This window comes from Salvelinus fontinalis, chromosome 34 (genome assembly GCF_029448725.1).
Source record: "Salvelinus fontinalis isolate EN_2023a chromosome 34, ASM2944872v1, whole genome shotgun sequence".
In the NCBI taxonomy this organism is placed as follows: Eukaryota; Metazoa; Chordata; class Actinopteri; order Salmoniformes; family Salmonidae; genus Salvelinus; species Salvelinus fontinalis.
In genome coordinates this window covers 36802535-36826420 of record NC_074698.1, presented here as the reverse complement: position 1 = coordinate 36826420, position 23886 = coordinate 36802535, and the positions used below count along the sequence as shown (strand labels likewise).

The 23886-nt window shown below is 43.2% G+C and overlaps 1 protein-coding gene across 1 annotated transcript; it reads left to right on the top strand.

Moving 5' to 3' along the window:
• Window positions 1-1121: 1121 nt before the first annotated feature.
• Window positions 1122-23832, top strand: LOC129833977 (deleted in malignant brain tumors 1 protein-like). Its single transcript, XM_055898796.1, has 14 exons — window positions 1122-1211; window positions 1415-1510; window positions 4388-4699; window positions 4992-5114; window positions 9332-9441; window positions 13308-13551; window positions 14004-14123; window positions 14869-15180; window positions 15374-15585; window positions 20249-20400; window positions 21156-21404; window positions 21770-21929; window positions 22201-22279; window positions 22387-23832. The coding sequence occupies exons 2-14, from the start codon at window positions 1432-1434 to the stop codon at window positions 22404-22406; spliced, it is 2172 nt and encodes a 723-aa protein (XP_055754771.1). The 5' UTR covers window positions 1122-1211; window positions 1415-1431; the 3' UTR covers window positions 22407-23832.
• The last annotated feature ends 54 nt before the right edge of the window (window positions 23833-23886 follow it).

Here is a 23886-nt window from a genome sequence, read left to right as displayed (position 1 = left end):
GCATGATCATTACAAAGGTGTACCTTGTGCTGGGGACAATAACATGACACTTTAATAAAGCCCCTTTGTGGGGAAAAAATGATTATGATTGGCTGGGCCTGGTTTCCCAGTGGATGGGCCTGGCTGCCAAGTGGATGAGCCTATGCCCGCCTGCCCATGGCTGCACCCGTGCTCAGTCATGTGAAATCCATAGATTAGGGCCTAATGGATTTATTTCAATTGACTGATTTCCTTATAAAAGTAACACTTTGAGTAAAGCAAATCTCCCTCGTATGACAATTCATATTATTAGTAAGAAATGACATTGGGCTTGCATCCCAAATGGCACCCTTTTCTCTATATAGAACCCTATGAGCCTTGGTCAAAGTAGTGCACTAAATTGGGAATAGTGTGCCTTTTGGGATGCATTCCATGTATTCCCCAGCAACACTTGACGCAAACATGACATGACAACTTGGGAATGTAGGTTATCTGACCATCAGGGTTAGTGTGTTTGATTTAGATAGTGGAAATGCACTACAGGATTGTTTTTTATGGTTCACTACACAAAAGATAAAGCCTCTCTGAATTCTTGCACACTTTGAATCCATGGCAACTGTCTTGTGAAGGTTAGGGTCAGTTTACTTTGTGCAAAAGGAAACTTTACTTTGTACAAATAACTAATTTTGCAGACAGAAATACATTAAAGGAGTATCAAACATTCAAAGAAAAGGGTAAACCGCAATCAAACAAATTGGTCAGATTTACAATTGAGCTGTTAAAGTTTTGTATGTATGTTTTTATTTTGTTCACAGTTTTGCAATGGACTCAAATGACTTCAAAGGACTTCTTGATAGTAACACATTAAATACATTTTATAGACATGGCTGTTGCCTAAAGGTAGGTTTGGATTAAAGGGGTTGGCTGTGGTTTTACTGGAATGTACAAACTGTCTTTGTGTTCATAACCCCCAAGGTTGTTCTATTATATAGGGAGGTTGTGTCCATATTATTGACAAGTCCTATGACTAAGTATATTGACACAAGGATTTCTGACAAAGAGTTGTTTTATTCATCTGTCAGGTTAGTTTCTGTTTGGATTTAAAAGCGATGAATAAGTAACTAAATTCCGGTAATCACAATATAAATGTTCTTTATGGTCACATGATGTGTCCTAGGAAACAGTATAAATGGAGCTCCCAGGTGAAATCCAGAACACACGTCCTCTGACTGGTAAGTCACCGATGGAGGTCCTGGAAGACTTGACCATTCTAGCAGACTAAAACTACATTGTTGGATTTGGTTTCAATTATGCTTTATTTTATTTGTAATTCCTAGTAACACTTTATGTGAATTGCTTTCTAGATGTTTAACTATATACAGTATCACTCAGTTGTCCACTAACTACCCACTACTAACTCTAAACCTCTTCTCAGGTGTGTTTTGGATCTGAATGATGGTGTTCTTAATGACGTCCTCAGGGGCTCCGCTGCTGCTCCTGTTCATACAGGTCACCACTGGTCATAGCTCAGGTAACAGCTGCTGCTCCTGTTCATTCAGGTCACCACTGGTCATAGCTCAGGTAACAGCTGCTGCTCCTGTTCATACAGGTCACCACTGGTCATAGCTGAGGTAACAGCTGCTGCTCCTGTTCATACAGGTCACCACTGGTCATAGCTCAGGTAACAGCTGCTGCTCCTGTTCATTCAGGTCACCACTGGTCATAGCTCAGGTAACAGCTGCTGCTCCTGTTCATTCAGGTCACCACTGGTCATAGCTCAGGTAACAGCAGCTGCTCCTGTTCATTCAGGTCACCACTGGTCATAGCTCAGGTAACAGCTGCTGCTCCTGTTCATTCAGGTCACCACTGGTCATAGCTCAGGTAACAGCTGCTGCTCCTGTTCATTCAGGTCACAGCTCAGGTAACAGGGTTGATGGTCTTGGTCATTTGTTATTATGTGTTTCAGGTCCTTGTGTTTAAGATCTGTGCAGAGTTACATTTTCATCATAGTAGTTGACATTTTTCCTGAAGGTCTTGTTAGTCATACATAATTATGGTACATGATACTGTGGCTAGTAGCCGATACTTCATCAGAAACTCAATTGAGAAACAGATGCCTCACAAGTGCTCAACTGGCAGCTTCATTAAACAGTACTCGCAAAACACCAGTCTCAATGTGTCACGTTCTGACCTCAGTTCCTTTGTTTTGTCTTTTGTTTTGTATGGTCAGGGCGTGAGTTGAGGTGGGCAGTCTATGTTTTCTGTTTCTATGTGGGGTTTTTTGTTTGGCCTGATATGGTTCTCAATCAGAGGCAGGTGTTAGTCATTGTCTCTGATTGGGAACCATATTTAGGTAGCCTGTTTTGTAATGAGTTTTGTGGGTGATTGTTCCTGTTTGTGTGTTCCTGTTTTTTCTGTGTTCACTAGTTCGGGACTGTAGCTTAGTTGGTTTTCGTCAGTTTATTGTTTTTGTTTATTATTGAAAAGTATTCTAATAAATATGTATACGTACCACGCTGCGCATTGGTCCTCTGATCCTTCAAACTTCTCCTCCTCAGACGAGGAGGAAGACGAAAGCCGTTACACAATGTCAAAAGTGAAGAGGCGACTCCGGGATGCTAGCCTTCTAGGCAGAGTTCCTCTGTCCAGTGTCTGTGTTCTTTTGCTCATCTTAATCTTTTATTTTTATTGGCCAGTCTGAGATATGGCTTTTTCTTTGCAACTCTGCCTAGAAGGGCAGCATCCTGGAGTCAAATCCAGAGTCACCTCTTCACTGTTGACGTTGAGACTGGTGTTTTGCGGGTATTATTTAATGAAGCTGCCAGTTGAGGACTTGTGAGGCATCTGTTTCTCAAACTAGACACTCTAATGTACTTGTCCACTTGCTCAGTTGTGCACCGGGGCCTCCCACTCCTCTTTCTATTATGGTTAGAGCCAGTTTGCGCTATTCTGTAAATGGTGTAGTACACAGCGTTGTACAAGATCTTCAGTTTCTTGGCAATTTCTTGCATGGAATAGCCTTCATTTCTCAGAACAAGAATAGACTGATGAGTTTCAGAAGAAAGTTCTTTGTTTCTGGCCATTTTCAGCCTGTAATCAAACCCACAAATGCTGATGCTCCAGATACTCAACTAGTCTAAAGAAGGCCAGTTTTATTGCTTCTTTAATCAGGACAACAGTTTTCAGCTGTGCTAACATAATTGCAAAAGGTTTTTCTAGTGATCAATTAGCCTTTAAAAATGATAAACTTGGATTAGCTAACACAACGTGCCATTAGAACACAGGAGTGATGGTTGCTGATAATGGGCCTCTGCATGCCTATGTAGATATTCCATAAAAAATCTGCCGTTTCCAGCTACAATAGTCATTTACAACATTAACAATGTCTACACTGTATTTCTGATCAATTTGATGTTATTTTAATGGACAAAAAATTTGCTTATCTTTCAAAAACAATTACATTTCTAAGTGACCCCAAACTTTTGAACTTTTTTATATATATCCTCAGCTTTCTTATATCTCCTAGATACAGGACAGACACTTCAAAACCTTTTTGCTTATGATACATTTTTTGACTGTCTTTTTTCGCCATTTATGAATTTGTTATTCAATGAGTTTCTATGGGCTATGGTATTAAATTCAATATTTAATCAAATAATTATTAGATAAAAAAATTTATACCTACATTTAAAAAAAATCTAATAACGAAATTATCCATGGTAGGACACTCTTAAAACAATTCCATATGACAGCTTAGAACACTTTTTTGGGCCTTCTTCTGACACCTCCTGATATAGAGGTCCTGCATGGCAGGGAGCTTGGCCCCAATGATGTACTGGGCTGTTCGTAAGGTACCACCCTCTGTAGCGCTTTGCGGTCAAGAGCGGTGCATTTCCCATACCAAGTGGTGATGCTATCGATGGTGCAGCTATACAACATTTTGAGGATCAGTACATCACTTTTTACACACTTGTAGAAAAGTGTGCATTGAATTTGAAAAGCCGAAATTAGTTAAACATCCTGCCATTTAAACCATACTCGATTTTAGAAAATTCACATAATATAAAACATTGTGGTTTGGAATACTGAGAATGCTTCATGCGTGATTGCATTGTTTCTGCTATTCGTTCCTTTCGCTGGCGCATCCCCATATCCAATTGATCAGCTGTTGTCAAAGCAGAAATTAGCATCCGGGCATTTAAAATATACTTGATTTTTGAAGTGTTGCATACTAATAAACTTTTTCAAACAGTAGGACTCAGTATGAGCATTCGGACACAGGCATTGAGTTTTTTTTTCTCGCATTCTACCCTTTTTATCTGTAGAAAATGTGCTCTTCTTGTGTAAAATGCCCCTACAAATCCAACAAAGTTGTAACTTGACTGAAGGTAATTCATTTCTTTGTCAGATGCCCTGATTAGATTGGTCAATGGTCCTAACTCCTGCTCTGGGAGAGTGGAGGTCTACCACAGCGGTCACTGGGGTACGGTGTGTGACGACTCGTGGGACTTGAGTGACGCCCAGGTGGTGTGTAGACAGCTGGGCTGTGGAAGAGCTCTGTCTGCACCACACCAAGCCCACTTCGGACAGGGGAACGGGACAATCTGGCTGGATGACGTTCTCTGTTCTGGAGGGGAGTCTTCTCTCACGCAGTGTGGCCACCTAGGGTTTGGGTCACACAACTGTAATCATGGTGAAGATGCGGGTGTTGTCTGTTCAGGTAGGAGTATCGTTCTTTAACTAACCTTCTTTTTAATTTTGTACTCTGAGTTCATGGATACAGTCAGATTACCATCCTTCTTGTGCCCTATGATTTGATTACAGCCCAATGTTTTTTTCTGATTACATTACACTCTGGGCCCTGGTTATAACTCTGGGCCCTGGCTATAACTCTGGGCCCTGGCTATAACTCTGGGCCCTGGCTAAAACCAGGGGCCATTGTTGTTGTTTTGGCCCAACCTCCACTAGAGCCTGTAGTTTGAAGTAAGTTTGTTCTGAACTTTGGTCTTTAGCTTCAGCAGGTGGCAGCAACACCACAGCAGCACCACCAATCTACTGGAACACTACAACAGAGACACGAGGACCAATCTACCCAACAACCCCATCGGTAGTTAACTCCACGCCAGGGTGGCAAGGTGAGAGAAAAAAAAACATGCTTTTCTGCATTTCATTCTTCTATTTTTAGAAAGTGCTATCTTGTTTTTGTGTAAAATAACACTTCCAGACAAATTACACTCGACATTGCACTTTTATTTATTTTACCTTTATTTAACTAGGCAAGTCAGTTAAGAACAAATTATTATTTACAATGACGGCCTAGGAACGGTGGGTTAACTGCTTTGTTCAGGGGCAGAACGACAGAGTTTTACCTTGTCAGCTCGGGGATTCAATCTAGCAACCTTTCGGTTACTGGTCCAACACTCTAACCACTAGGCTACCTGCCGCCCCACTTAAAGACAGGGTTGCGCGAACAGGTTGTGCTTTGGCACACAGATAGTATGTGTGAAATGCTCATTAACATCTTAATGCAAAGTATCACCTCACTTTTATGGTTTGTTAATTTAACAAATGTGTTAAAATACCTTCACCTCAAACAATGCAGAGCCCAAGAAGGAATCAAAGGGAGAATTTAGGGACTCTAAAGCCTCATATTCAATCCCATTCATTCTACCCCTCTCCCAGCAGAATAACTGCATTTTACAACCACCTTTGTCTTTGAAGATCTACACACTATTTCAAATAAAATCTCTGCGTACGTACATGACCATCTCCAGTGTATCACAACCTTATATTTTATTAGCCAAGCGACTAATAACAGCCTCGGCTGGACTTCAAACCTAGCATAGATGACAGACGAGAACATCAGCTTTTTTTGTTGACTCCTACATGATCTTGCTGTCATGAATTTTAATATTCTTATAAATAACATTGATTTGTGGTTTTCAAACTGGGGTCCGTGGCCCGAGGTACTGCAGGGGGTCCGGTAATTTTGGGGGGTATCTTTTTGTAAAACATATTTATTTTATGAATATTGCTAGCTACAACAGAATACCATGGTGGATACCATTTGTATGTCTCTGTGTCCAGTATGAAGAAAGTTGGAGGTAGGTTCAGCCAATGTTCAGCCAAATGTGCATGTGTCAGCATATGGTCTCACAAGGGCTCTGAGGATCTCATCTCGGTACCTAATGGCAGTCAGGCTACCTCTGGCGAGCACATGGAGGGCTGTGCGGCCCCACAAAGAAATGCCACCCCACACCCACCGCCAAACCGGTCATGCTGGAGGATGTTGCAGGCAGCAGAACGTTCTCCATGGCGTCTCCAGACTCTGTCACATGTGCTCATGTGCTCAGTGTAAACCTGCTTTCATCTGTGAAGAGCACAGGGCGCCAGTGGCGAATTTGCCAATCTTGGTGTTCTCTGGCAAATGCCAAACGTCCTGCACGGTGTTGGGCTGTAAGCACAACCCCCACCTGTGGACGTCGGGCCCTCATACCACCCTCATGGAGTCTGTTTCTGACCGTTTGAGCAGACACATGCACATTTGTGGCCTGCTGGAGGTCATTTTGCAGGGCTCTGGCAGTGCTCCTCCTGCTTCTCCTTGCACAAAGGCAGAGGTAGCGGTCCTGCTGCTGGGTTGTTGCCCTCCTACGGCGTCCTCCACGTCTCCTGATGTACTGGCCTGTCTCCTGGTAGCGCCTCCATGCTCTGGACACTACGCTGACAGACACAGCAAAACTGTTTGCCACAGCTCGCATTGATGTGCCATCCTGGATGAACTGCACTACCTGAGCCACTTGTGTGGGTTGTAGACTCCGTCTCATGCTACCACTAGAGTGAGAGCACCGCCAGCATTCAAAAGTGACCAAAACATCAGCCAGGAAGCATAGGAACTGAGAAGTGGTGTGTGGTCACCACCTGCAGAACCATTCCTTTTTTGGGGGTGTCTTACTAATTGCCTATAATTTCCACCTTTTGTCTATTCCATTTGCACAACAGCATGTGAAATTTATTGTCAATCAGTGTTGCTTCCTAAGTGGACAGTTTGATTTCACAGAAGTGTGATTGACTTGGAGTTACATTGTGTTGTTTAAGTGTTCCCTTTATTTTTTTGAGCAGTGTATATTTGCTGCTCAGGATCACCTGGCCTTCTCTGCTCTGGCTGAAAAAGATTGTAATGTAAATTGTTCAGGAAATTAAGATGGGCAGTGTTGTATGGTCCAAGGGTGGCATGGCGGTAGAGGACCCCATTGTGGCTCATAGCTGCGCATATGGTGACATTTCCCCCCGCGCTGGCCAGGTACCTCAATGATGGCGCATTGACCAATGATGTTCCTTCCTCTCCTCCTCGTCTTCGCTAAATTGAATCCAGCCTCATCTATGAATATGAGTTCCTGGGGGATGGGACTTGCATCCAACTCCATGAGTCTCTGAAATTACGGTAAATACTGTAATTGCTGTATAGTAAAGTTCACTGGCAACATCAATGAGTCTCTAATGTTTTAAGAGTGTAATACTAGTACATTACTTACGTACATATATTTGTATTGTTTATCCTTCACTCTGGGAATTCCTTTCAAATGAGACTGTAGATTTGCTTAATCTGGAATTGGTGTTTCTTAAGGATCCTGGCTATGATTGATAAGCTTACTATGATGTTATGGAAGATGGCAGGGTTTTCAATAATCTGTTGTTGGATTTCTCGCAGTCTTGTGGCATTATTTTCAACAACCATTTGCATAATGGTAGCCTCCCGTTAGTCTGTAAATAGACGTGTTCTACCACCACATGGTGGTCGTCTTTCAGTTCTACAAAAACAAAATAGCATACAGTACAGTAAACACTACAGTTATACAGTATACAACATAAACATGTTACAAAATAGTATAGCTCCACCAGGAGCTGAGGCCTGGTCCCAAAAGTCTCAAGAAGCTTTCTCTCCTCGTCTCCTTAACGTTGTCGTTCCTGTTGTCTGGGAAACAACAGGAAGCTGTGGTGTAAGGTGGGATAATTAGTAAAAAATAGTATAGCTCCAAATTTCATACATGAAACATGTACTTTGTTTCCCCTTCCAGTGTGTATTGGAATCTCCAGTCTTCACTGTGCTTTATGTTGTTCTACTGTCAGGTAGTAAAGTAGTAGAGGTCCAATGTCTGCAGTACAAACCTCTTCTCATTGTGGAACGTCTGGAGGATGGATGCTACGGTGAAGCCGCTCAGATTGGGCTGCACTCTCTGCCCAGACTCTCTCAAAGTCAAACCACGGTTGACCACATGGTCCACCACAGTCGCCCAGATTTGATCAGAGATTACTCTCCTTGTTCTTGGTCTTCCTCCACCTCCACCTCTACATTTCTCTGCTAAGTTTGCTTCCATTATTCTCCAAACACAGGAGTCATCGCCTGTAGCCTTTTTATCCAGACCAAAAGTCTGATTGCAAAGTGAACATTTACGCAATTAGTGTTTGCACATGTTAGTGTTTACACATGTTAGTGTTTACACATGTTAGTGTTTACACATGTTAGTGTTTACACATGTTAGTGTTTACACATGTTAGTGTTTACACATGTGAAAAGGGAAAGTGATCAATTGGTAATTGAGCTTAGCTTGTTGAAGAGTGTTGCTTTCCATTTGCACACAAGATATTTTAGTTGTGAATGTTGTTCCTAAGGTAAAGAATTGTGTGTTGTGTTTTGACAAATGCTTCTCATAGAATAGCAATCTGAGTGTAAAGCAAAACATGTGCCAGTAGTATTGCAGTGTGGGTCATTGTGCCTCACGGGCCAGTTTATTCTTCTGACAAATAATGGGGGTCCTTGGGTCGCCGGTTTCACTGGGCAGGTGTCCCTGGGTCGTCGGTTTGCCTGGGCAGGTGTCCCTGGGTCGTCGGTTTGCCTGGGCAGGTGTCCCTGGGTCGCCGGTTTGCCTGGGCAGGTGTCCCTGGGTTGCCGGTTTGCCTGGGCAGGTGTCCCTGGGTCGCCGGTTTGCCTGGGCAGGTGTCCCTGGGTCGCCGGTTTGCCTGGGCAGGTGTCCCTGGGTCGCCGGTTTGCCTGGACAGATTTCCCTGGGTCGCCGGTTTGCCTCGGCAGGTGTCCCTGGGCCAGAAAACCCCTTACATAGATCATCTATTATTCTGTTTCTGCAGTTCAGAAAATAACCACATAATGTTAGCTAGTTAAGCAAAACAACAGGGAGTACTGTCATTTGTCATCAGGAGCTGAGGCCTGGCACCAAAAGTCTCAAGAACTTTCTCTCCTCGTCTCCTTAAAGTTATGGTTCCCGTTGTCTGGGAAACAACAGGAAGCTGTGGTGAAAGGTGGGATAATTTCCTCTTCTATTCTTCTTCCTCCCAGGGGCTAGGTCACAGTGGGTGGAGGTGGAACCAGAAGTGATATCATATCCTGGCCAGACGGTTAACCTGCGGTGTGCCTTCATAGGAACGCAGGTCATACAGCTCACACAGGTCAGTCACACAGGAAGTTGTGTGGACTAATATATATACAGTGGGGAGAACAAGTATTTGATACACTGCCGATTTTGCAGGTTTTCCTACTTACAAAGCATGTAGAGGTCTGTCATTTTTATCATAGGTACACTTCAACTGTGAGAGACGGAATCTAAAACAAAAATCCAGAAAATCACATTGTATGATTTTTAAGTCATTAATTTGCATTTTATTGCATGACATAAGTATTTGATCACCTACCAACCAGTAAGAATTCCGGCTCTCACAGACCTGTTAGTTTTTCTTTAAGAAGCCCTCCTGTTCTCCACTCATTACCTGTATTAACTGCACCTGTTTGAACTCGTTACCTGTATAAAAGACACCTGTCCACACACTCAATCAAACAGACTCCAACCTCTCCACAATGGCCAAGACCAGAGAGCTGTGTAAGGACATCAGGGATAAATTGTAGACCTGTACAAGGCTGGGATGGGCTACAGGACAATAGCCAAGCAGCTTGGTGAGAAGGCAACAACTGTTGGCACAATTATTAGAAAATGGAAGAAGTTCAAGATGACGGTCAATCACCCTCGGTCTGGGGCTCCATGCAAGATCTCACCTCGTGGGGCATCAATGATCATGAGGAATGTGAGGGATCAGCCCAGAACTACACGGCAGGACCTGGTCAATGACCTGAAGAGAGCTGGGACCACAGTCTCAAAGAAAACCATTAGTAACACACTACGCCGTCATGGATTAAAATCCTGCAGCGCACGCAAGGTCCCCCTGCTCAAGCCAGCGCATGTCCAGGCCCGTCTGAAGTTTGCCAATGACCATCTGGATGATCCAGAGGAGGAATGGGAGAAGGTCATGTGGTCTGATGAGACAAAAATAGAGCTTTTTGCTCTAAACTCCACTCGCCGTGTTTGGAGGAATAGAAGGATGAGTACAACCCCAAGAACACCATCCCAACCGTGAAGCATGGAGGTGGAAACATCATTCTTTGGGGATGCTTTTCTGCAAAGGGGACAGGACGACTGCACCGTATTGAAGAGAGGATGGATGGGGCCATGTATCGCGAGATCTTGACCAACAACCTCCTTCCCTCAGTAAGAGCATTGAAGATGGGTCGTGGCTGGGTCTTCCAGCATGACAACGACTCGAAACACACAGCCAGGGCAACTAAGGAGTGGCTCCGTAAGAAGCATCTCAAGGTCCTGGAGTGGCCTAGCCAGTCTCCAGACCTGAACCCAATAGAAAATCTTTGGAGGGAGCCGAAAGTCCGTATTGCCCAGCGACAGCCCCGAAACCTGAAGGATCTGGAGAAGGTCTGTATGGAGGAGTGGGCCAAAATCCCTGCTGCAGTGTGTGCAAACCTGGTCAAGAACTACAGGAAACGTATGATCTCTGTAATTGCAAACTAAGGTTTCTGTACCAAATATTCAGTTCTGCTTTTCTGATGTATCAAATACTTATGTCATGCAATAAAATGCAAATTAATTAATTAAAAATCATACAATGTGATTTTCTGGATTTTTGTTTTAGATTCCTTCTCTCACAGTTGAAGTGTACCTATGATAAAAATTACAGACCTCTACATGCTTTGTAAGTAGGAAAACCTGCAAAATTGTCAGTGTATCAAATACTTGTTCTCCCCACTGTATATATTGTTACAATATGCTGAGAAAAATATACTTTGTCCTTGATCATCCAAATTCCAACATGGATGAAGTCAGATAGTATTTGATTCAAAAATGTTTTACCTACAGTATAATAGACTGTATAATAGTTCAGGTAGTAGTAAATTATTTACCTATAATAGTTCAGGTAGTAGTAAATGTTTTACCTATAATAGTTCAGGTAGTAAATGTTTTACCTATAATAGTTCAGGTAGCAGTACATGTACAAGAAAATACAGGATGTAAGAGTAGTCATACATAGTTCCAGTCAAAGGTTTGGACACACCTACTCATTCCAGGGTTTTTCTTTATTTTTACTATTTTCTACAATGTAGAATAATAGTGAAGACATCAAAACTATTAAATAGAATCATACACATAGAATCATGTAGTAACCAAAAAAGTGTCAGACAAACCAAAATATATTTTAGATTTTAGATTCTTCAAAGTAGCCATCCTTTGCCTTGATGACAGCATTGCACACTCTTGGCATTCTCTCAACCAGCTTCACCTGGAATGCTTTTCCAACAGTCTTGAAGGAGTTCCCAGCATATATGGGAACTATTTCAAGCATATATGGGAACTCCTTTTCCTTCACTCTGTGGTCCAACTCATCCCAAACCATCTCAATTGGGTTGGGGTCGGATGAGGCCAGGTCATCTGATGCAGCACTCCATCACTCTCCTTCTTGGTCAAATAGCCCTTACACAGCCTGGAGGTGTGTTAGGTCATTGTCCTTCAAGGCAAACCAGATGGGATGGCGTATCGCTGCAGAATGCTGTGGTAGCCATACTGGTTAAGTTTGCCTTGAATTCTAAATAAATCACAGACACTGTGAGCAAAGCTCCCCCACATCATCACACCACCGCCTCCATGCTTCACGGTGGGAACCACACATGTGAAGATTATCCGGTCACCTACTCTGTGCTCACAAAGACACAGCGGTTGGAACCAAAAATCTTACATTTAGACTCATCAGACCAAAGGGCAGATTTCCACCGGTCTAATGTCTATTGCTCGTGTTTCTTGGCCCACACAGATCTCTTCTTCTTGTCTCTTCTTGTCCTTTAGTAGTGGTTTCTTTGCAGCAATTTGACCATGAAGGCCTGATTCACGCAGTCTCCTCTGAACAGTTGATGTTGATGTGTCTGTTACTTCAACTATGTGAAGCATTTATTTGGGCTGCAATTTCTGAGGCTGGTAACTCTATTGGGCTCACCGAGTGGCGCAGCGGTCTAAGGCACTGCATCTCAGTGCAAGAGGCATCACTACAGTCCCTGGTTCAATTCCAGGCTGTATCACATCCGGCCGTGATTGGGACAATGCCCAACGTCGTCTGGGTTTGGCCGGTGTAGGCCGTCATTGTAAATAATAATTTATTCTTAACTAACTTGCCTAGTTAAATAAAGGTTAAATAAAATTAAAATTAAATAGGTAACTGCGTCTTCCTTTCCTGTGGCGGTCATGAGAGCCAGATTCATCATAGCGCTTGATATATTTTTGCGACGGCACTTTCGAAGTTCTTGAAATGTTCCGTATTGATTGACCTTCATGTCTTAAAGTAATGATGGACTGTCGTTTCTCTTTGCTTATTTGAGCTGTTCTTGCCATAATATGGACTTGGTCTTTTACCAAATAGGGCTATCTTCTGTATACCAAACCTACATTGTTACAACACAAGGAAAGAAATTCCACGAATTAGCTTTTAACAAGGCACACCTGTTAATTGAAATGCATTCCAAGTGACTACCTCATGAAGCTGGTTGAGAGAATGCCAAGAGTGTGCAAGGCTGTCATCAAGGGTGGCTACTTTGAAGAATCTCAAATATAAAATATATCTTGATTTGTTGAACACTTTCTTGGTTACTACATTGAATTGAATTTATTTGGGGTAACAGACATATACAACAAAATGTACAATGTGGACCCAGAGGATATCACTTGAAAGTATTAATTAAAACGTTTCCAAAGTGGTCCTCGATGGTAAAAACAATAACACATATAATGATTCCATGTGCGTTATTTCATCGTTATTTCATAGTTTTGATGTCTTCACTATTATTCTACAATGTATAAATTAGTAAAAATAAAGAAAAACCATTGAATGAGTAGGTGTGTCCAAACATTTGACTGGTACTGTATATGGATGTTTACTTGTTTTCCCCCTCCATTCCCCCTTGTGTGCTATTAATAAATACTATACAGGTGTCCTGGATTTTTGAGTCCAGGAAGGGCGAGATGCTCAACATAGCCGTGTACCACCCCAATTTTGGGGTAATGTACCCCACGTCACCCCTGAAGGGACGAGTTAGCTTCCCCACGCCCTCCCTCAGCAACCCTTCAATCCAGATCTCTGACGTCAAGATGACTGATGAAGGGAGATACATCTGTAAATACGCCACCTACCCCAGCGGCAATGAACAGGGCATCACCTCCCTCGTTATACTAGGTACGGTGTGTGTGTATCCCTGTTTTTTTAGGATGTGTGCGTCTACTAAATCAAAACAATGTGTCTAGTGTTTAGTCTGTCGGTGTGTGTGTGTTTGTTTTCTGTCCAATTATGTAGTAGGGGTTTCCCTGGGATGTGTAGGTATCTTGTGTATGTTTAGGACGTGTGTGCTCGTGTTCTGTTGTGTGCTGCTCTAAATCTGTCTCTTTCACTGTGTGTAAGTGCTCTCGTGCCTCACCTTCCTGTGTCCAGCTACCTCTGAAGGTTAAAACCTTGTCTGATGCAGCTTAATTGGTGTTATAAGTGGTATTGTCAGATCAATTGTGTTCTTGTTAATGCATTGCAACCATAGATTAGGGCACAGAGGTTTCCCTGATCACATGACGTGATCGGGTTAAACTGAACATTTCAGAACCATATAAATTACATGTGTACTGAACTCCTGTCTTTAGCTCTGTCAACATCACCACCATTCTACTGGAACACCACAACAGAAACAGCAGGACCAACCAACCAATCAACCACACTGGCTGGTAACACCACAACAGTTACACCAGTGACAGCGTGGCAAGGTGAGTGTTAAGAAAGTGTGCTGTCTCATTGTTGTGTAAAATGCACTTACAATTCAATTGTAACTTGGATAAGTGTTGAAAGGGGCTGAAGTCTCTGAGAATATTACACTGGTTTGAGTAGGCAGAAATATGGAGATTGTACTCCTTCCTATTAGAGAGACGGTGAGAGACAGTTCCTCCGTTTAGAGTTCTTTAATGTTGATTTTCGATCAACACAGGTTCACATTCCTATGCCATTATCACCCAGCTATGATTATCCAATGAACTATCCTTTAATCCATACAGCATGTGGTCTGGAAATAATAAACACAAATACAATGGCATCAATACTAGGATAAGGCACATATTAATTTAGCAATAACAAAACAAGATATTGCTCATCTGTGACAATAATACGATGACTGAAAGGAAAATACAGGTAGCTAGCTATAAGACTACCCAGCTGACAATGATAGGCAAAAATGTAGCCTACATTGTCACAGAGCTAGCATGAAAACGAGATATATAAATGCTATAATAACTACGACAATATGATTTAACTATTGACAACTTTGTCAGTAAAGCATTGAGAAACAAGTACTGTACTCACAGTTTGGTATTCACGCACAGTGATGGATAAAATAGAGGCCAGAGCAGCAGATGGCGAGCTGCACTTGGTAATGAACTGAACACTGCAGGCCCGTGCTAGCTGTGACGTCTAGCTGTTACAATAAGTCATTTGTTTTGATTTTGATTTCTTTGTCAGATGCCCCGATCAGATTGATCAACGGTCCTAACTCCTGCTCTGGGAGAGTGGAGGTCTACCACAGTGGTAGCTGGGGGACAGTGTGTGATGACTCGTGGGACTTGAGTGACGCACAGGTGGTTTGTAGACAGCTGGGCTGTGGGAGAGCTCTGTCTGCACCACACCAAGCCCAATTTGGACAGGGGAACGGGACAATATGGATGGATAATGTTGGATGTACAGGCAGCGAATCTAATCTCACAAGGTGCAGTCACAATGGGTTTGGGAGACACAACTGTAATCATGGTGAAGACGCTGGTGTCGTCTGTTCGGGTAGGAGTATCATTCTTTAATGATCCTTATTCATCATTTTTTATAATTCAATCAACATCTTCAGTGAAGGTTTTATGGATATAGTTAGATCACCATTCTGGTGTCCTATTTTTAGACTCTGGGCCCTGTATGAATACCTTTTTTCTCCTCTCTCTCATCCCCACTTTCTTACCCTCCTCCCATTTTTTCTCAGACTCAGAGCGTCCTTCCAACTCAGGCCCAGAGCTGGTGTGTGGTCGGCGCCTCCTAAAGGTGGGTCTCAGCCGGTCTGCTCTGGAGACTGCAGGTCTGAACGCGTTCTCTGCTCACCTGGCCGACCTCGGCTGCTCCTCCCACCAGGAAGCTAACGGCACAGTGTGGTACCAGGTGGAGCGCAGGGAGGGACGCTGTGGAAACACACTGACGGTGAGGAGTGACAACACTGACTTCTCAATCTTTTCAATATTCTCTCTTCTTACGGTCAATTCACTTCAACTGAAGGGCAGCTCATACTGTATCTGTCAGTTGTTCAATAATATTTAGAAAACGGTCAATTCTGATCCGGGATGCTGAATGGTTGATAGCTGTTAGTTATTCCTGATAATCCTGGGGGGGAAATCCTGTTAACAGTTCCATTTGAATTATCAATGCGCATCCACTGTCCCACAGCCCGGCTAGGCAATTCATAAACTTAATCTCCACTGGAAAAAAGCGTCTAGACATTATTTCCCCATGCTTCTAGTCTAGCATTTTGTTTGCAACTGTGGGAGTGTGTCTAAACCTTGCTGCCTGCCTCTCTGAAACTGGCATTGTGGTCTGGACAAACTCCTGGCTCTACACATGAACAATGTGTAATGTGAATAACAACTCCAGGCTCTGCACATGAATCAAATCAAATCAAATGTATTTATATAGCCCTTCTTACATCAGCTGATATCTCAAAGTGCTGCACAGAAACCCAGCCTAAAACCCCAAACAGCAAGCAATGCAGATGTAGAAGCACGGTGGCTAGGAAAAACTCCCTAGAAAGGCCAAAACCTAGGAAGAAACCTAGAGAGGAACCAGGCTATGAGGGGTGGCCAGTCCTCTTCTGGCTGTGCCGGGTGGAGATTATAACAGAACATGGCCAAGATGTTAGGAATACCTAGGATAGGATAAAGTAATCCTTCTAACCCCCCCCCCCCCCCTTAAAAGAGTTAGATGCACTATTGTAAAGTGGTTGTTCCACTGGATATCATAAGGTGAATGCACCAATTTGTAAGTCGCTCTGGATAAGAGCGTCTGCTAAATGACTTAAATGTAAATGTAAATGTTCAAATGTTTATAAATGACCAGCATGGTCAAATAATAATAATCACAGTAGTTGTCGAGGGTGCAGCAAGTCAGCACCTCAGGAGTAAATGTCAGTTGGCTTTTCATAGCCGATCATTAAGAGTATCTCTACCACTCCTGCTCTCTCTAGAGAGTTGAAAACAGCAGGTCTGGGACAGGTAGCACGTCCGGTGAACAGGTCAGGGTTCCATAGCCGCAGGCAGAACAGTTGAAACTGGAGCAGCAGCACGGCCAGGTGGACTGGGGACGGCAAGGAGTCATCATGCCAGGTAGTCCTGAGGCATGGTCCTAGGGCCCAGGTCCTCCAAGAGAGAGAAAGAAAGAGAGAATTAGAGAGAGCATACTTAAATTCACACAGGACACCGGATAAGACAGGAGAAGTACTCCAGATATAACAAACTGACCCTAGCCCCCCGACACATAAACTACTGCAGCATAAATACTGGAGGCTGAGACACATTACACATGAACAATGTGTCATGTGAATAATAACTTCTACATATGAATAATGTGCCATGTGAATAATAACTCCTGGCTCTGGACATGAATAATGTGTCATGTGAATAATAACTCCTGGCTCTGGACATGAATAATGCTTAACACCCCGGCAGTCCTACAATCCAAGCTTGATGCCCTCAATCTCACACAAATCATCAAGGAACCCACCAGGTACAACCCTAAATCCGTAAACATGGGCACCCTAATAGACATTATCCTGACCAACCTGCCCTCCAAATACACCTCTGCTGTCTTCAATCAAGATCTCAGCGATCACTGCCTCATTGCCTGTATCCGCCACGGGTCCGCGGTCAAACGACCACCCCTCATCACTGTCAAACGCTCCCTAAAACACTTCTGCGAGCAGGCCTTTCTAATCGACCTGGCCCGGGTACCCTGGAAGGATATTGACCTCATCCCGTCAGTTGAGGATGCCTGGTCATTCTTTAAATGTTACTTCCTCACCATATTAGACAAGCATGCTCCGTTCAAAAAATGCAGAACCAAGAACAGATATAGCCCTTGGTTCACTCCAGACCTGACTGCCCTCGACCAGCACAAAAACATCCTGTGGCGAACTGCAATAGCATCGAAGAGCCCCCGCGATATGCAACTGTTCAGGGAAGTCAGGAACCAATACACGCAGTCAGTCAGGAAAGCAAAGGCCAGCTTTTTCAAGCAGAAATTTGCATCCTGTAGCTCTAACTCCAAAAGGTTCTGGGATACTGTAAAGTCCATGGAGAACAAGAGCACCTCCTCCCAGCTGCCCACTGCACTGAGGCTAGGTAACACGGTCACCACCGATAAATCCGTGATAATCGAAGACTTCAACAAGCATTTCTCAATGGCTGGCCATGCCTTCCTCCTGGCGACTCCAACCTTGGCCAACAGCCCCGCCCCCCCCGCTGCTACTCGCCCAAGCCTCCCCAGCTTCTCCTTTACCCAAATCCAGATAGCAGATGTTCTGAAAGAGCTGGAAAACCTGGACCCATACAAATCAGCTGGGCTTGACAATCTGGACCCCCTATTTCTGAAACTGTCCGCCGCCATTGTCGCACCCCCTATCACCAGCCTGTTCAACCTCTCCTTCGTATCATCTGAGATCCCCAAGGATTGGAAAGCTGCCGCGGTCATCCCCCTCTTCAAAGGGGGAGACACCCTGGACCCAAACTGTTACAGACCTATATCCATCCTGCCCTGCCTATCTAAGGTCTTCGAAAGCCAAGTCAACAAACAGATCACTGACCATCTCGAATCCCACCGTACCTTCTCCGCTGTGCAATCCGGTTTCCGAGCCGGTCATGGGTGCACCTCAGCCACGCTCAAGGTACTAAACGATATCATAACCGCCATCGATAAAAGACATTACTGTGCAGCCGTCTTCATCGACCTGGCCAAGGCTTTCGACTCTGTCAATCACCATATTCTTATCGGCAGACTCAGTAGCCTCGGTTTTTCTAATGACTGCCTTGCCTGGTTCACCAACTACTTTGCAGACAGAGTTCAGTGTGTCAAATCGGAGGGCATGTTGTCCGGTCCTCTGGCAGTCTCTATGGGGGTACCACAGGGTTCAATTCTCGGGCCGACTCTTTTCTCTGTATACATCAATGATGTTGCTCTTGCTGCGGGCGATTCCCTGATCCACCTCTACGCAGACGACACCATTCTATATACTTCCGGCCCTTCCTTGGACACTGTGCTATCTAACCTCCAAACGAGCTTCAATGCCATACAACACTCCTTCCGTGGCCTCCAACTGCTCTTAAACGCTAGTAAAACCAAATGCATGCTTTTCAACCGTTCGCTGCCTGCACCCGCACGCCCGACTAGCATCACCACCCTGGACGGTTCCGACCTAGAATATGTGGACATCTATAAGTACCTAGGTGTCTGGCTAGACTGCAAACTCTCCTTCCAGACTCATATCAAACATCTCCAATCCAAAATCAAATCAAGAATCGGCTTTCTATTCCGCAACAAAGCCTCCTTCACTCACGCCGCCAAACTTACCCTAGTAAAACTGACTATCCTACCGATCCTCGACTTCGGCGATGTCATCTACAAAATAGCTTCCAATACTCAGCAAACTGGATGCAGTTTATCACAGTGCCATTCGTTTTGTTACTAAAGCACCTTATACGACCCACCACTGCGACCTGTATGCCCTAGTCGGCTGGCCCTCGCTACATGTTCGTCGTCAGACCCACTGGCTCCAGGTCATCTACAAGGCTATGCTAGGTAAAGTGCCGCCTTATCTCAGTTCACTGGTCACGATGGCTACACCCACCCGCAACACGCGCTCCAGCAGGTGTATCTCACTGATCATCCCTAAAACCAAAACCTCATTTGGACGCCTTTCCTTCCAGTTCTCTGCTGCCTGCGACTGGAACGAATTGCAAAAATCTCTGAAGTTGGAGACTTTTATCTCCCTCAACAACTTTAAAAATCTGCTATCCGAGCAGCTAACCGATCGCTGCAGCTGTACATAGTCCATCTGTAAACTACCCACCCAATTTACCTACCTCAACCCCCATACTGCTTTTATTTATTTACTTTTCTGCTCTTTTGCACACCAGTATCTCTTCTTGCACATGATCATCTGATGATTTATCACTCCAGTGTTAATCTGCTAAATTGTAATTATTCGATTTATTGCCTACCTCATGCCTTTTGCACACATTGTATATAGATTCTCTTTTTTTTCTACCATGTTATTGACTTGTTTATTGTTTACTCCATGTGTAACTCTGTGTTGTCTGTTCACACTGCTATGCTTTATCTTGGCCAGGTCGCAGTTGCAAATGAGAACTTGTTCTCAACTAGCCTACCTGGTTAAATAAAGGTGAAATAAAATAAAATAAAAAAATAATAAATGTGTCATGTGAATAATAACTCCAGGCTCTGGACATGAATAATGTGTCATGTGAATAATAACTTAAACACATGAATAATGTGCCATGTGAATAATAACTTAAACACATGAATATTGTGTCATGTGAATAATAACTTAAACACATGAATATTGTGTAATGTGAATAATAACTCCTGGCTCTGGACATGAATAATGTGTCATGTGAATAATAACTTAAACACATGAATAATGTGCCATGTGAATAATAACTTCTACACATGAACAATGTGTCATGTGAATAATAGATACACTTCAGGGAGACATGACAGCGGTCTTTACTATATTATGTCAAGAGGTAATTTTGTTCATGTCATCCCAACTGTCATCCTCTCTTCTTCTATTCTCCAGACCAACAGCAGCCATGCCATCTACTCCAACAGTTTATTAATCTACCAGGTGCACAATGTCTCCTTCACCCGACCCGTGAGCATACCTTTCTCCTGTGCCTATCCGCTAGACACAGAGAGCAGCCTAGATGTGGCCGTCGTACCCTACCTGCCGTGAGTGGAGACGTCACATTACAGAAACAATACAAACGCCACAACACAACACATCACACCACATAACACAACACCACATAACACACCACAACACAACACAACACACCACACCACAACACAACACAACACAACACACCACACCACAACACAACACATAACACATCACAACACATCACACCACATAACACATCACACCACATAACACATCACACCACACAACACAACACAACACAACACACCACAACACAACACAACACAACACAACACACCACACCACACCACACCACAACACAACACAACACAACACAACACAACACACCACACCACACCACACCACACCACACCACACCACACCACAACACATCACACCACATAACACAACACACCACAACATTGTAGTCCCACCCCATCTGTGTTACACCCTGATTAGTTCAGGATTCTAACAATAGTCAGTCAGATATCTGGAAATATTACAGTATAAAGTTTTTTTCATGGCATTTTATACATCCAGTCTTGACAGTTGTTGTTATTAAATGCAGACAAATATGCACATAACAAGCTACAGCTTTGTAACTTTGTCATAAATTGACTGCATGTTTGTTTATTCCATGTGTAACTCTGTGTTGTTGTTTGTGTCGCACTGCTTTGCTTTATCTTGGCCAGGTCGCAGTTGTAAATGAGAACTTGTTCTCAACTAGCCTACCTGGTGAAATAAAATAAAATACATTTGTCTTGGCTTGTTCTCTTGGCACCAGGGTGGAAGGTGGAGTTTCAGGTATTGGCTCCGAGGCATCAGCCTCCATGTCTCTGTACCACAACTCCAACTACACAGAGCCTTACCCAGCGGGTCAGAGAGTCACTCTGCCACTGGGCTCTGCTCTGCATGTGGGTGTGTCCGTCAACGAGACGGAGACGGAGCGATTTGTGGTTGTCCTGGACAACTGCTACGCCACTCACTCCCCCAACCCTGATGACCCTATGAGATATTTCATCATTCAGAACAAGTATTTATGCTTCTTTATAGTTTATAGACTGAACAAGGCAAGTCAATTAAGAAAGTCAGTTAAGAATAAATTATTATTTACAATGACGGCCTGTAAGTGTGTGTGTTTGTTCTTGGCTATATGTCTGTGTATTTTTGTAAGTGGACTTGTCCGAGCCAGAATAGCCCATAGGGCAGGAGCTTACTTCCTGTTTCTGTAGCAATAGGCAACTTAATGTACAAGTACACCCCATGGGCCTTACATCCAATAAAAAAATTATGCTGATATGAATGCAAAGCAGAGAGGCATCAGGTCCCATTTTTTTGTTTGTGTATTTTTGTAGCAGTGTACAAGTTAAACCCTGGTCCTCCCTCTCTGTTCCCCAGATGTCCTAGTGATCGTACCCAGGTGAGGGTGGAGGAGAGTGGCTCATCACTCGAGGCTCGCTTCTCTGCGCTGCTGTTTGTGTTCCAGAGGGACTACCAGGACGTCTTCCTGCACTGCAGACTCAGCCTGTGTGACCAGAGGAGCTCCTCCTGCACTCCAGTGAGTCCTGGGCCCACATTCACAAAGCGTCTCAGAGTAGGAGCGCTGATTTCGGATCAGTTTGGCCTTTTAGATTGTGGTGAATTAGAGGTGTAACCTGATCCTTGATCAGCACTCCTCAGATCCTTTGTGAATACTGGCCATGGACTATGTCTGTCTTCCACTTTCCCTCTCTCTCTTTCTCCCTCTCACTCTCTCTTTCTCTCTCTGTCTAGTCTCTCTGGTACAGTACTCTCTTACCCTTCTAAAACAATTTTGTTTCTTTCCACAGTTGTGTTCCAGACGAAGGAGATCCCGTTCCATCTCCAGTTCCGTTCCCCTTAATCCCGTCACCATCGGTCCAATCAGCTGTGCGTATTATGCCTCTACCAACAACAACCTGGCTGCCAATCACACACACACACACACACACACACACATACATAATGGTAACAGTTTCTCTCTGTTTGACTTCCAGGGACTTGGAGTCTGGACTGAGCCTTGGGAGGTACTGCAGTGAGCCGTATCTGATTCATTGTCCTTATACTATTAAATGTACTTTTTCACATATCTCTCTGGTTGTGTTTTGTGACTATTGTATATTGTCTTTGTGTTTCATTGTTGCAGTAAGTATCCATACCCAGACATTCAGCTGTCTTAGATGTGTTTACCTTTTTCTGCAGCCTTAAAGGCCCAGTGCAGTCAAATTTCAGTTGTTCCTAATTTTTGTATCATATTATACAACAGCTCATAAAACTAACACTGTTAAAGTATGAAAAAATTGTATCACTGTTATTTCCTGATAGTTGGTGGTTGAAAAAACAATCTACACAGGACCTTCTAATCAGCAGGTTTGCATTTGTGGGAGTTTCGGCTTTCCATGGTGACATCACCATGCGGAAAATTTTGTTAATAGACCAATAACAAAGAGAATTCCAAACCTCTCTGTCAATAAGTTCGTTTTCAGTTTTCCCATCTCTACTCAGACCACTCCCAGACAGTCCTAGCAAAATTCTTGCTTGAGAAATAGTTTTTTGCTTAAAAGCTATTTTTGCCCATTTGAATGGAAGGCTATTATAGTAAGTTGCTTAATTGTTACCTAGAAATGATTTGATATTGATATAAAAAACGGCTGCATTGGTACTTTAAAACCACAGCCTTACATTTTTTAGATTATTGCTTTGAAGCTGTTTTTTAAATGTATTTGATGGTGATTTTATAGATGTGTATCCTTCCATTATTTGTGTGATATATTGATTCTTATAAACTGGGTGATTCAAGCCCTGAATGCTGATTGGCTGAAAGGCGTAGTCTGTCAGAAAGTAAACCACGGGTATGAAAACATTACATTTAACTCTTCTAATTACGTTGGTAACCAGTTTATAATAGCAATAAGACACCCTGAGGGTGTGTGGTACATGGCCAATATACCACGGCTAAGGGCTGTATCCAGACACTCCCTGTTGTATCGTGCATAAGAACAGCCCTTAGCCGTGGTATATTGGCCGTATACCAAACCCCCTCGGGCCTTAATGCTTAATTAATTACAGTCTCTTTGCTTTTGATGGTGAGTAAATGTTTTGATTTTATTTCTTGTTTATTTTTTGACTTAAAGCAATAATTGTTAAAAGTTCAATTATTTGAACCTTCATTTTGAACCAGATTATTGACTTTGATTTTGAGTGAACGTTGAAAAACATTCTGTAAAACTGACTTAAGACAAATAAAATAACATAATAATCTTAAAATCACTGGCCATTGCACCTGTGGCTGTTGAGAACTGAAATTGAAGGGGAGAATGTAATTAAAGCTTGTGTGTAATTGGGGGCACAGCTAATAAATGTGGTTAAATAATAATGTATTTTTGTTGTGTAATCTGAGTAATTGGTTTAGGTTGATTAAAAATGTAGATGTATTTAATTTTCCAATTCTGTTTAACTATGCATGTTTCTTGTGATGTAGCCTAGTACTGATTGTA

Bases quoted from the DNA above. Each gene is read 5' to 3' on its own strand.
- LOC129833977 (XM_055898796.1), top strand. From the start codon at position 1,432: ATGATGGTGTTCTTAATGACGTCCTCAGGGGCTCCGCTGCTGCTCCTG. The intron at 20,401-21,155 runs GTGAGTGGAGAC...TCTTGGCACCAG, and splicing joins GCCGTCGTACCCTACCTGCC to GGTGGAAGGTGGAGTTTCAG. The intron at 21,405-21,769 runs GTATTTATGCTT...TCTGTTCCCCAG, and splicing joins TATTTCATCATTCAGAACAA to ATGTCCTAGTGATCGTACCC.